This window comes from Anas platyrhynchos, chromosome 4 (genome assembly GCF_047663525.1).
Source record: "Anas platyrhynchos isolate ZD024472 breed Pekin duck chromosome 4, IASCAAS_PekinDuck_T2T, whole genome shotgun sequence".
Classification (NCBI taxonomy): Eukaryota; Metazoa; Chordata; class Aves; order Anseriformes; family Anatidae; genus Anas; species Anas platyrhynchos.
In genome coordinates, this window is record NC_092590.1 from 31,913,717 (window position 1) to 31,928,743 (window position 15,027).

General features: G+C 33.4%; 1 protein-coding gene across 9 annotated transcripts in view; it reads left to right on the forward strand.

The window, feature by feature from the left end:
- Positions 1–15,027, forward strand: part of FSTL5 (follistatin like 5) — a 407,458-nt gene that overhangs the window by 291,202 nt on the left and 101,229 nt on the right. For all 9 annotated transcript variants that reach the window (XM_013096657.5, XM_013096661.5, XM_013096662.5 and 6 more), the window contains one exon: positions 3,066–3,186. In XM_013096657.5, coding sequence (XP_012952111.3) covers positions 3,066–3,186 — 121 coding nt within the window. The remainder of the gene's footprint in view (positions 1–3,065; positions 3,187–15,027) is intronic.

A 15,027-nucleotide genomic window follows, 5' to 3' on the forward strand; every position in this document is an offset into this window, starting at 1 on the left:
TGACATGTTTATGTATTCAATATGTGCATTATTGGTATTGCACAATATTATTATTTTCTTCTTGTAATGATATAGGGTGTGAAATTAAAATTACATTCAAGAAGCTATTATGTTTAGCAAGGTACCTTTGTAAATTAAATCCCTAACATAAGTGAAACAAAATGAAAATGTTTTTTCTGAAAGGCTGTATTTCTTAGAAGGTGATGTTAAAAAAGCTATGTTGGGACAGCATTTAGAAATATAAAAAATATTCAATCTTTACTTGTGAATTCTACTGTTTATTTCTTGAACTGCTACTGATAATTTTTCTTGCCCTGTTTGATTTTTTTTTGTGCTCTCATTTTATGTCCCACCTTATGGAATCTTACTGATAAGTGAACATTTATTAAAAGGTAATGTCAACAAGAAAAAGATGGTGAGTTAGGGACTCCTGAGAGCAGGCAGTTTGGTTCCGCTGATTTTAAGATACTTGGCGCTAACCTAAGTTCCTAAACATGTTTTCTGTTTGCTAATACCTCAGTAAGTAGTAAGCTTTGCTCTGATAATGTCTCATGTAGGTTGCAATTTCAGATGACAGTCAATCTTATCAAACTACAGTTTCAGACTGAAATGAGTAATTCCAATTTCTCTTTTCAAAATCCAAATCCCCACATGTTAATGTAATGTAATGCTCTGTAATGTATCTCTTGCGATAGAAGGAAACAAACAAACAAACAAACAATCAACCAAAACTCGTCAAGATGCATTTTGGTTTTAATCAGAGAGTTAGTTGATCTGATCATCCTGATCACCTGTGGAGCCAGGAAATGGCTGGATCTGCCACAGAAGAATTCCTGTAAGGCAAGAATTGGAACTACGCTTTTAGCAGCAAATGACAGTTAAATAAGACCAATCATGATATGAAATCACTTCTTCACCTTTTAAAATATGTCCTTATGGATATATTGGAGGGGATCTATATATTGATCAAAACTGAGTGAAATTTCCAAAAAAATCCCCGAAGTATATTGCTAATGTAAACATAATTGTATATAAACCAATCTCATATCTGTAATCAAAATGATGGTCTTGCTAGAGATGAGACTTAAATGCCAGAAAAAAACGTAGCCATCTATAGTATAATAATTGGAAATATCTCAAATATTCTGGGTAATCTTTTAAGGAATTTTTGTTATTAATAATTATTTTATATTGTCACTGTTATTTTAAAAATATAAATGTTATTTTAAAAATAAAATTGAACAATTATTAAATGAAAAGTATCACGATACAGTTTTTAGCTCAAAGGACAGAAGCTAATATTCAATTAAACCACAATACAGTACAGTGTTAAAGGTAAGTGTTGGTGGGCTGCAACAACATGTTTTATTATCCCACCTTAGGTGTAAGGTTTAATCCCAACTGAATCTAATGGGAATACATGTTTTTAACAACTTCAGACTAGCTTTTATAGGAGGAAAAAAAAAGTAAAGACACGGTGCTTCTGACCAGAAACGTTCTGTTTTCATGAACCAGCTGTGATTTTAGCACATTCTGTGGCTTGAAAGCCCAAAGACTTTTCACAGTGAAGTTCTCAACACACACTGCTGTATCTTTAGTACTGCTTGTTTGGAAAAAAAAAAAAAAAGTAACAATGGACTTAGTTATTAATTTTTCCCATTTTGTCCTTTATGTAGCAGCTGTAAGATCTACACAATTTCATTTCTTTTTTAATTCAGTTTGATGTAAACCTAACAACCAGGCTGTTAAAGGATGAGAAAAGTAGCTAGTGCCAATGTTCAGGTAGCATAGTATGCATCTTTCATTAATAATAACTAAAGGTGTTTTCATGGCAATTTTTCTTATCTGTAAGAATGGTTTTCATGCTTTCTAATGTGCTAGCAAGGTTATTGTATTTTATAATGCTTTTAAATTAATGTTTGTGTCCTTTTTTCACCATGATTCTCCTTTTGTTCTCTTTCATGTTTAGAAATTTTCTATTTACATGAATAATAACTGAATCTATTCCTTTCTATTCCTGCTGAATCCTTTGCAGAGCAACTGAAACATAAAAGGCTCTGTATTCCTTGCTTTTCAGAAGCTATCATATAATAATACAAATATAATGGTTTTGCAGGTTTCTGGGGGAGACATATAGAGGGCTGGAGGAGTAATTATTTTATAAATGAATGAACCATATTCACTTTCATTTTTCCATGTCTGGTATGAAACTTGAAACTGTGCAGCCATTAGGATGAGCTGCATTAGGTTTGGTTCTTTCAGTTATGTGAAAATGTTTTTTTTATATATACACCATGTAATATTAAAATTCTAAATATTTAAGATAATAAATAAATCTTCAGAATTCTTTGGACGTAGCCCAGGTAGACATCTACAGCATATGCAGACTTAAAATCTAATTGGTGCATCACTTAAAGAACATTTCTCTGGGTGAAGTTCATTTGAGTTAAACTCTAGTAGCTGTTAATTATGATCTGTTTACAAAGTGGATGTGCCCCCATAGAGAAACAGGGGTCTTTTCAGGTCAACTACTTCTATAACAGGTCCTTGAGAAGATAATAGGCTTCTCAAAAGCCTCTAAGAATCTGATACAATTAGTAGGGTAATCAGAGTTTATTTTAGTCAATTTTGAAAATGTCTTAATTGTTTTTTGTGGTTAGGAATTACTCAGAAGAAAAAAGACATTGTGCTGTGTATACTTGGGAAATTACTCTCTCATGGACATTTGAACGTTCCTTAATCAGCATTCATATACGTCTCAAGTAAAATCATCTTTATCATTCAGAGTGTCTTTATAGTGTTTCTGTCTAGCCACGTTATATATGTTCTCTACGCATTCTAAAAACTTTTGGTTAATCTCAGTGAGTCTGTCCTAAAGGTATTAACTTTTAAAACAGCAATAAATAACTACAAAGTATCTGGACATCCCTGACTTTACACAGTTGCAGTTCATTGCCCCACAGCAACCTTAAAATGATCTATTAAATGATTATTAGAAACAATTAATTATACCAGAGAACTCTAAGAGCTCAAATGTAATTTCATGGTTATAATTTTCTTGTCAGGTAATAAAACGGGATGAGCTTGGCAAGGATCTGTCTGACTGCTCTCTGTTCGATTTGCTGAAATACGATGATTATAATAGTGACAAGCACCTAGGTCTGGAAGAATTCTATAGAGCTTTTCGTAAGTACAAAGATTAGCCTATTCTTCTTTCAGTTTTTTCTATTTCTTGCTTTATCTTTCTAAAATGGTATTTTTTTATTTTTAGATTTTGATACATCAAGAGGCTGTACTTAAACAATGGGTATAATTTAGCAGTCATGATACTGTAGAGAACTCCTTAGCAGAAATCAATAAGAGATCCATTAGTGTCCTGATTTCTGAGGTATTTTGGTAATGGAGAATTCGTAGATAATCTTTCTCAATGCCAACATGCATTGAAAAATCTGTGTTGTGCACAAGTAAAAACTAGTGCAGTCAGGACATTGCTGTAGCACTGAAAAAGGTAGAACACATCCCTGTACCCTTTCTTTATAACTGATGATAAAACCATTTCTGATGAACCCAGCAACAAATGCACTACTTCAATTCGGTGCTCTCAGTCTTCACAGGACTTCCAGAGAGGTACAGATTTGTGGTGTAGTTTTGCCAGGTGCTTGTTCTTTGCCACTTTGACTGAGACAAATCAATACAGTACATATGGACACCTTAACGAAGCCACTGGAGTATGGGTCAATGTGATAGTGCGTAGCAGAGAGAATTAAGATGATTTCTAGTCCAACATTCATTTCTCTATATAAGGCCTTTTAACAGATTGTCCATGTATTCATAACATAGTTTGAAAATTAAACCTCAAAAAGTTTCCAGTTCATTGTGTGCCCAATAGCCAAAGGAATGTGGAATACCATTAGTATCTGTAATTATGGCACAACAAATACTCTTTCAATAAAGGTAAAAAATTAGCTCTAGTTCTACTGCATTTGGTCTTGAGAGAGTTTGATTTTAGTCCTTCCAATCTACATCAAAAGTATTAACAAAAATTACATATTGCTGTAAAAGCATACAAAGTGAAACAAAATTAAAACAAATTAAATGATAGCTATCTGGTCAAGCTGAACCCAAGCACTACACACAAGCCAAGCCAAACACAAAGTGACCGTGACAGCTCCAGTCCATAGGTGTGGTTGCTGTTATGTCACTAGCAATGGCAAGCCTCTATCAGAATACAGAGAATTACTAACTGTGGGAAATAGATCCATTTAAGGAAGGATAGGTAAGAAGCACTCGCATCACATCTTCCACCATTAAAGCACCTCCTCAGTTAAAAATCAAACGTAAGAATTAAACATGTCCATTTTCTTTAATAAAACAGCTTAGGAATGTTGAAAAGATTTATTCCAAACAAAAACTGTTGTGGTTGTTGTTTTTTTTTCAGAATTTTTTTTTGGTATTTAAATATTTTTAACATCATAGCCCAAAATTATGATTTCAGGTATTATAATTATGAAGTGATAATTTTGTACAGTATGGGAATGATGATTTTTGACCAGCTCTGACACTTTCAAACATGTAGAAAAAGCAATCTAAATAATCCAAATATGAAGGATTTTTTAAGTACTTCTCATGACTATATCTTGATTAGAATTGAGCAATAGTATTAGAAGGGGATAATTTTTGAAAATAATATGGTTTTATTTTTTAGTTAAGAGTAAAAGAAATCTGATATCCTAAATAGAAAATGATTGAATTGTTAATTTTTTTTTACCTCTTACACAGTCCTTTCCCTTGAGCTGATAGCGTATTTCTCTCTAGTTTTTAATTCTACTGTCTTCACCTTTTAAATCTACATTTAGACCCTAACTTCTGTGGTACCTGATACTCCCAGTGGATAATGCCTCTTTAAATATTAGCAGTAGTGTGGTGGGTCTGAAAACTGTTAACTCTTACCATCCTCACTAAAGGTTGTCTACGCTGGACAACAAATTATTGAGATTTGTTTACTCTGAAGGAAAAAAAAAAAGTGTAATACTGGTGAAATGGATCCAGATCAAAACTGCTGTGCGGAATTCGGTTGTTTTTTGTTGTTGTTGTTTTCCCCTTTCTTTTTATATATATGTATATATATATATATATATTTCCCCCTTCTTTAATATATAACTTTAATGAGTTGCTTGTAAGCATGAAAAGGGAGTGAAAGAAAGAGAAGAAAAGGGAAAGAGTTCTAATGTCTTGCTTGTTAAGACAGAGTTAAATGAGCATAGAAATACTAGGTCATAAAGGAGGAGGCATGGTATTGGTCACAGCCCCACAGTTTTTGGTAATTTCCCAAGGATGCTTTGGGAGCCTGTCTGTACCTAAAGCAAATAAAACATAAAACATATCATAGGCATCAACATATACTCTTAAGGTATATAATTTAATGGGGTGAAGATTAAACAGCTCTTATTTTCTAAATGTAAGATTTAATTGACCTCCCCTACCAAGTACAGGAGTAGGATACACAAAAGAGTATTTCAAGAAATCCAGAAAGCTGGAAGAGGGTTGAGAGGGATAGGGATATTTGAGTCATCAACTTGAGCCTGAAAAGGGGATAGTAATAATCAAGCATACCATGTGTGTTTCTAGCTGTGATTTTAAGTGACATTTAAAACACTTGGATAGGATTTTGAACATGGGTAGGATTAAAAGCTATTGTCACAATGCTGTGAACAACCTGCTCCGTTGAAGTTGTTTCTTTTTTAAAGGATTAGGCAATAACATTTTATTTAAATATGAATGCCTATCAGTGGGATTAATTATCGTGCTGTCTCATTAGCATTTGCAGGTAGGATTATTTTTTTAATTGTGTCACTTAAATAGAATTTTGACTGTCATCTGAAGACTGTAAAATGAGAATCAAACATGATTGTAAATTGTACTTCTTTAGTAAGAGTTCCCCACATACAACAGAAACTATTTTTTATTTTATTTTTTTTCCTGTTCTGGTAGAAAATAAGCCACCTTAAGGGCAAAGATTAATCATCGACTGCATATGTAATCATTAACACATTAACATAAATGTATATTTATATGTATGTATACATACTAGCATATATTCTGTGAATTACTATTGACCATTACATTTTATCTAACAAAATGAGCTCAAAATGAACAGGACTACCTGATGCAAAAAGCTGTAAGCACTGGTATGAAAATTTTTCCCTTGAAAGGTCAGATGCTAAGGCAGTAACAACAAAGAGAAAGGCTTGCTTTGGGGGTTTGCACCAAGTCTCAGTTTGCAAAATGCTATGGGAATATGAAGACGCTTACTGGCTTGTGTAGGTTTTAATGTACTAGCAAGACTGTGATATGGCTTTCGTGGTTTTGGCTGTTTTCACATATATCATGAGTTTGTTTTTGGTGCTATGGCAGATATCTACTAGATATCTGCCTAACAGATGTGATAACAGTTTCACTAGATCAATAGTACCTGTAGAAAGGATTTATTTTTTTTTCTAAGATAAAATGGAAAGTTTAGACCTAGCTAGGTCTTATAAACATGGGACTGAAGAAATTGGTCTGAGCATATGGGTCAGTCCTCCACTACCCTAGTCACATCATACAAAAATCGATCCCAACAGTGATTTGGCTCCATCTTAGTGTTTTGATTGGCTTGTTTGTTTTCTTTCCCCATCCAGCCCTAAGCTAAAGGATTTTCTATAAGAGAGCGTGTTTTTAGACAGGGAAGAGTGTATTTAACTTTGTCATAAAGGGTGTGTCATAAAGGGTATATTTCTATATATTTTGTTTTTAGAAATAAAGTACCTTCTAAAATGAAATTTCAAAGCAGGTACTTTGGGTGGCCCTCATGGTGGCTTGCAAAATCTTGAGGAATACCAGAAGCAAGTAAATAGTAAAAAATTATTCTGCTTGATCACTCAGCAGATGCAGATATATATGTAGGCACTTCTCTTTGTGTTCACAATAGCAAGAATGATGGTAATTTAGATACTTATGAATAGGACTGATTGAATACAACAAATGCAAATACCAAGTTTATGGTAAATAATAGAACTAAATGCTCCAACAATTCATGTCCTGCATAAATTGAAGAAAACTGTTCTTCAGAATATTTTTCTATTGTTAATGTAGAACTATTTTGATGTTATCTTATGCTTAAAAAAGGGGCCATGAAAATAAATACTGAGGACTTATAACCACTGGATGTAAAAAAACAAACAAACAAACAAAATATGACCTACTTTAATTATTAAGTTATATTAGAGGTGCTTTACAGTTTCATAGGAACTACATGTGCTACCTCATCTTGAAAGTACAGGTTGAGGTACCACTCAACATGATCAACCATTTTCTTATCCGTTGTGCAGCTGTGGTTCAGAACGATGTGTACTGCTACTGTGCATGCTGTTGCTCTGTATATTTAAAAGTAACTTAGCAGTGCTGTTCAGGTCACAGATACCAGATTGAGGTTTCAAGCATACCTTATTACTAAGATGTGTATAAAGCTGTATGTAAACCTACATTAACAACTGCTATTACAGAAGATGATGAGGGATGAAAAATGCAGAGCTTCTCATCCTAGCTTTTAGGAGAAAATGTGAGACCAGTGCCTAATATGATTGTCAAATCTGGGGCTATGTTGCATCTTCAGTCATGTGGAAGGGCAAGAAGCAAAGAGTCACCACAAAGAAAGGGCTTGTTATGATTAGTTAACACTTAGTTGTTATCAGACAGATTCTCCTGCAAAATGCCTCTAAGACACTACTGCTTTCACTTCTAGTTCAATTTGTCAACTGCAGTTATTACAGACAAACATTCTAAAATCCTTTTTTGAAATGCGTATCTCTTTCCAAAGAAAAATAGACCACAATTAGCCCCTCCCTGCCTCCCCAAATCTAAATACAAAATCTATACTGAGTTATTCATTGAAATAAATGAGTCTTCCCATTGGCTTCTGTAAGTTATCCTCAAGCCCACAGATCCTGATTCAAAAAATGCCTATTGGATTTATACTTCGAATGATTTCAGTATGAGGTTCCAAATATTGTATGTAATATGAAACTTGAGACAGAACTTTGCAACTATGATGACTCTTCAGTAGTAAAGCACGTTAACAAATAGTGGAATAAAGAGCTTCTGAGGAAGGAAGAGGTATTATTCTGTCTCCCACTATCATTAATTCCTGTTCAGCAACAAGTAGTGTGTATCAGATTGTTCCAGAGAGTATTATATTTCAGCACTAACCTCTGAAAATACCAGTTAGCATCATACTGAGTAGAAGATATTGGACTTAGTGGCAGTATTTTTCTGCTCAACATAATCTATCTTTTAAATTCCTAGCTGTTCTATATGTGTTTTCAGTCTAGAGATTGTCAACTGGAAAAGAATACCACCTCTTATATTGAGTGGGCAGAATTAAAGCTGATAATTTCAAACAAGTACATTTTTAAGGCATTAAATACTGTTTCAAGGTGTGAAGTACTGTGTGCGTGAAACTTTTCATGTGCCATTAAGTTATAATCAATTCATTTTGATGTGCAATGTGCTTCTTCAGTAAAACTGTTGCAGGGGGAGGGAGCTTAAAAAAAAAAAAAAGAAAGAAAGAAAAGAAAAAGCTCACTCTGAGTGGAACAGACCTTTTCCTTTTTTTTTTTTTTTTTTTTTTGAATTCTTTAATCAAAGTTTTTATGGAAATGAAGAGCTGTAACTCCATTTAAAAACACATTTCATCACCCTGAAATGATTCTTAATAAGTATGCAAGATTCTTATTTCTAATTAATTTATATTTCTAAGTCACTTTCATATGCGCCTACTCTGCTTATACATGTTAAGATCCAGAGCTCGATGAGCCTTATTGAAAGGTTTGAGGTGCCTTGAGAATGGGTGCTTTGAACCACTGCTGATGGTGGACCTAGCTGTGGGGATGGATCTCTTTAGAGCCCCCATCTCAAGTGCGCCTTGTGATTTGCCTCAAAGTCATATACTATGGTGCAGTGTTACTTCTCTCTCTAAGTTTCTTCCAACATATACACAACACACAACCTGTGTTGCACATTCGTTTGATGCAGCCTTACCAAAACTGTCATGTTTTACAGATACTGTATCTCTGTAAACTATAATAGTTTTATATGGTACTATCAATCCACAGGATTTTATAAGCAGAAACATTTATGATAAAGTTGATATTAGAAATTTACTTATTGCAAGGGTCTCTTTTTGCCCATCATAGTTTCTACAATTCTCTTCACAACTGCTGAAGTGTGTTTATTTGTTTGTTTACTTTTATTTATTATTATATTTTCCCTTAAATGTTGCTATTTGACAATGTAGAAGTCCTCTGGGAATTACTGAGTTGTTGGTACATTTTTGCCCCTTAAATTCTGTATCAAAGTAGGAAATGAACAAATGTTTTTTAATGTACCTTCTTTATAATATGCATTCTAAACATTTGATAACAATTAATAGTATAGCACAGCTAAAAATTTTTATTCTTTTAAAATTTTGCCTGATTTCTGCTTTTTTCTGGATAAGGAAAAAAATGAAAGATTTTATCAGTGTACTGCCAAATCAGATACTGTACGTGTTTCTTATGAAGTTTTGATAAAGTGTGGTATTCATCATTTTCTGTAGCCGTACTAGTGTTTCTCTCAGGCTGCAGAATGTTTGTACTGACGTAGGTGACATAAGAAACAGGTAAGATGTATTAAAATGAATTAGTCCCATTGTAGTGTGAATAAGCTGTTATTTCATGAACTGAGTTGCATAGAAACAGAATACTAATACAGTTATTCATGACATCACAATACTAAATAAATGATATGTACTTTTGTAAATCTAGCTGTAAATAGCTGTTTGTGTTGAGTTTCAGTATTGCTGCAGCTATTGTCTTTATGTTTCTAATTCAGAGAGAATATTTTCATCTTTGCAAGGCAGTGTCCCTGTAAGGGATCTTGTCCCTGTTAGGATCTGACTGATCCAACATCCACAAATACCTTTAGATATTGCAAGAAACATTACAAGACACATTTAAAATAATACTTTATAATCATAGTCACCTTTATTAATATTTATTAAAGGAAGCATTTTTTTCTCCAAAACAGGGGCCAGGAGATGGAGGAGAGAAAATGCTTCCAGGGTTTTACCCACAAGGGGTAATCACTTTATTAAAGGAGGTGATCACCAGATTATCACTAGCAAGAACATTAAGTATCTACTTCAAAGCAAAATTACACTTCTGGAACTATTATGAATATTAATAGGCTCATAAAACATTATTTATTAAGAAAGCCTCTTTAGCATTTCTTGTTTTCTTTGCACTCAGGAAATTATCTCCTTATCTGGATTTCATATTTAAAATTTGTCACCAGTTTCAACCTAGAGTAGCTGGCTGTAAATAATTGATCAATAATAAATATATATTTAAACAAAAATTCATCGATTTATTTCTTTGGAGGACTTTTTGAGATGCTTTGTGTTGTGTCGTTTTATGCTCCGTGCAAGGCTGAGTTTGCTGGTTGTTCTTAAGTAGCAAGCACTAGTGCCCACTTTAGGAAATTATTATGAAGTAACTTTATCTCCAAATTTGGTAGGTGTTCTCGCTTTTTACTTCCTGGGCTATTATGGAGTCCAAAGGAACAACTTTCCTGAGAAGAGACTCTTGAGGTTTTTGTTTCATTGTTTGTTTTTTATAATTTATATACTCTGCTGATTTTCTTTGGTTCTATTCATGCATATGGGTAAATAAAGAAGTTATTACAGTCAGAAGATGATTGTAAAAGTGTTTTAGTAATCCCTGGGATATTTGGATTTCTTAAGCATATCTGACATTTACGCAATAAAAAGGAATCTGAATGCATAGTTTTGCACCTAGATTGTATGAAAGTACATTGGAAATCCTGTAAATGGGGTTAATAAAAAGAAATATCCAGTTTTGCAAAGCTTGTGAGCTTGGCTGTTGATGTTAGTGTTATAGAAAAGTGCATTACAGTATATTGAGAAAGTTTTTTTTTTGATTGAATGCCCTCAAATATCCATTACATACAATAAGGACAACATAGCTGAAAAAAATATCTCCATTGCAAAGATATATATTGGAGAAGAAACTATCTGAGTACATTCCATTTTTCATACAGAATTAGGTTCTGAAAAAGTGTTCATGTTTCCGGAAATGTCATTACTAACTTCATTTCTGAAACATAATAGCACAATTTGAAGTTTTACTATAGTATTCTTCCATGGCTTTAGAGTATTGTTTTTCTTCTCTTTAAAGTTATGCTTCCATAGTGTATTGTCATATGTTGTTATGCAGTTTACTGCTGCAGTAAGACACTCTTTGACGCAGTAAGACACACTTTGTGGCCAGCTGAAATAAACAGTGAATGGGATATTTGAATTTAAATATGTTATAGAAAACTTCAAATAAAATGTGGATACAATTAATTCTCATTATGTATATTGGCAATATTTTATATTTGAAATTTAAAAAGTGATTTAGATTAATATCTTAGAATAAATGTTTCAATAAAAATTTAAAGTTTACTATCTAATTTTTCTGATTTTTAAGAGTCTTAGTAGTCTACTTTGAACTGTTGCTAGTACACGTGTTAGCTAATGTCAGTTATTTTATTACATTTACAAGGTGTTTGGATAAAAGAGGTCTGGCAAATAGTGTTTTGGTGTGTATAGAGTTAAGGAACGTGGCACCCCAGAATTTAAACTGTGTAACTCCATATTAATATAGGCCATGGAATGGCAGAGTGTGGTGGGGGAAGAATCATCAAGTCTGTCTAAGCTGGTTTTATAGCCTCAGATAATTGTATTCTAACGTGTGATGTTTCTTGCTCCTCAACATTTCTGGCTTTGAAACTGCTCAGAAACAAACATCTCATAATTTCATATAATGATTATTTATATATTCATTATAGAGGTACATGCAAGAAAAATTCAGTAGGAGCATTTAGGTACATGAAGGCTGTGTATATTTGATGAAATTGTATATCCCATTAACTCTGCTGCCTGTGCTTGCTCGAGTCCTTACTTAGTTGTATGGCTGTTATGTTTCATATACGGGCTTAAAATGTGTGTGCAATTATCCAAATGTATTTGAGACACTTGGGATAAAAAACGGGTGGGGGAGGGGCTGGGGAGAAGAAAGGTAAACTTGTTTTTTTACCAAAGCAAGTAAGGAAACAGACTAACGAAATATGCCTGTGGCTGTATTGTATCCCCAGTTTACTGTCAGTTAAGTCAGTAGATTCTAAAAGCAGTTTTCTAAACAGATCATTCTTTTAAATAATCAAAACCTATGTTTAGGATTTGGTTAGTGAGTGATTTATATGTGAATTGCAATTTTGGCCATAGTGGAAAAAAAAGGCACCGTTCAAAGGCTGTGAAGCTACAAGCAGAGGTATACATATCGCAGTATTACATGTAATGTAATAAAAAGATGCAAAACAGTGTAAGCCTGCTAGGAGGGAGGGGGCTTCTTTATGTAGTTATTTAATGTAAGAATTGGGAAAATGATTGCATAAGATGGAAGGGATCCAAATAATTCATCTGGTTGCCACTCTTCCATGAATAAATGATTGGAGAAAGTGTCATTTCTAAAAATTTGTTTTGCTTTACAATAATAATTCTTCTCAACCTAGACATATGGTGGAGATGTATTTGTTGAAGAGAATAGTTAAAGTGTTTTAAAACTTGCTGAACACTCTATTTAAGGAATATTTGATGCTAAACAAAGATTAATGTTTTGTTTGTGCTTATGAAGTGCTGAGTTAATATCCATAAGTAACAACATACCCATAACAACAACAACTGAGTTACAACAAAGATCCATCTAATCCGGTATCTCTTAGTCTGTTTAGGGAAGATAAAAAAGAAAAATCATGTAAAATTCTTCTAATATACTTTCTCATCTCTACTGATTTTTGTTTTGGAGACTGATTAATATCTCTTAGTGGATGCCTCATTCATAAATTTGATTGCATTTTGGAACCATGTGAAATTAGCATCTACAACATTCTGTTTCAGAGACTTTCACAGTTTAATCACTTCTGGCTAGAATAAGTATGTTTTTTTTTGTTTGTTTGCTTGTTGTGCACACTTTCTGTTAAGTTTGTTTAGTTCTTGTGTGACAAGAACTTCTTCAATTGTTTTGTATTCTCAGTCTCGAAGACACTGATTTTTTGAAGCTCCTGACATATTTTTAGTCATCTCTTTTCCATTCTGAAAAATTTCAGACATTTAATAGCTGCTTGTATGGAAGGCTTCCCACACCTTTAATCATTCTAGTTTCTCTGTGTTTTTTCTTTGTTTGTTTCATGTTTTAGTGCAATTTTTAATTACACTCCCCTTCCACCCCCCATCCCTTTTATCCCCCTGAGGAAACAACTAAAAGCAAAGAGAGTCAGCATAGATTTGTACAGGGGGCATAGTAATATTTTTCTGTTTGGGTACCAATCTTTGCATAATAATTCCTTTTACTGTCATATTGTCAGAATTGAGTAGGTGTTTTCATAGAACTACCAATTAAATTCTCAAGGTCTCTTACCTAAGCAATAATAACTAGTTTAGAGACCATCTCTGTGTAAACAAGGTTGGTCTGTTTTTTTCCTTGCATTCAGTACTTTGAATACTGAATTGGATATATTGAATTTGGCACGCTGGTATCATAAGTAAGGTGTTTATGCAAATTTTTTTTTCATACCAAACTATCTGATTATATGTTCTCCAAAAACATTATCTTAGAAAACTTTCACTTAGTTTATTACCCCTTCTCCTGAATCATGTTCAACATGATTTCCAGTGGAGATCCAGGTGGAATTCCATAGATGATTTTTCTTCATGAAAGATCTGCAAACAGAATTCTTCAATGGAGAAATAAAAGAAGATTAACTTCTTAGCCCATTACGAGATCTGATGCACATTGTGAAATGGTAGGTCAGAAGGAGGTAGAGTGGTATGCAGGACTGCAGAGCTAAGAACCCTATCTGAATCCAGTTTGTCTTTAGATTGTTCTTCAAGCTTTGTGCTGATCTTATATGCGTAGCATATTGTTTATTTTGAGGAAACATAGCAGATACTCAAAGACAAGGCAGAAATACAGAGTCCCTCTTGTTCTCAGAATGTGCCACTGTATTCAACACAAAATTGTGTCCTTTGCATGGATGATTACTCTTAACAGGATTAAAAGTGTACTCAGGTAATAACCAAAGTTAGTGGCCTCTGTACAATCAGGTAATATAGCCTACCTTGAGTTCTGGTTTCTTTTATTTTCCCTTTACACATAAATCACATCAGTCAATTGATAGATTTTCCAGAATCTGTTTCATACTACCCCCATCTGTGCTTTTTCCACATTATAGGTTTCTGTGAGGAGTTGCTTCATAACTCTGCTTCTCAGATTTCAGGGAACTGTTGAATAACAGCTACACGGCCCTCCTCTACTTGCAGAGGAAATATAGTAGTACTGTTAAGCTTCAGAATTTTTAACTCCCCTTTGTATTTCAGGTAATTTGACCCTGAATTACTATCTTAGGGTATTGTCCTGTCATTCTCCTGACAGAACTGGAAAAAGAGACAATTGTTTACAAAGTTGAGCTATTACAAAACTCTGGGTAAGTCCAGAGATCTTGAATACTTTGAAATTCTATCACCACTCTGGGAAATAAGCTTTGAAATTTCAGAGTAAAATGGAACTACACAGTAAATAAAATTGGCAAATTATTATATTTATAAACAGAAATCTTCATGCATAAAACTGTGAGTTACCAAGGTTGTCAACTCCTCTCTTGAAAATTCCCATTTCATTATTGATTAGTTCCAGAAATACTTGGTAGATTGAACTGTTGCATTTTAAATGTTTCATTAGAGGTAATTGCAAGTATGCAGTATTGATGTTCAGCATCTGTGTTTGCAGTGAACATAAGGAGCATTAAAGTTGGATCTATACTAGTAAAATTACTTGAAAATATTTATGCTAACTCTTAGCATTTAAATAAAATGTTTTTGCTTGAACTAGT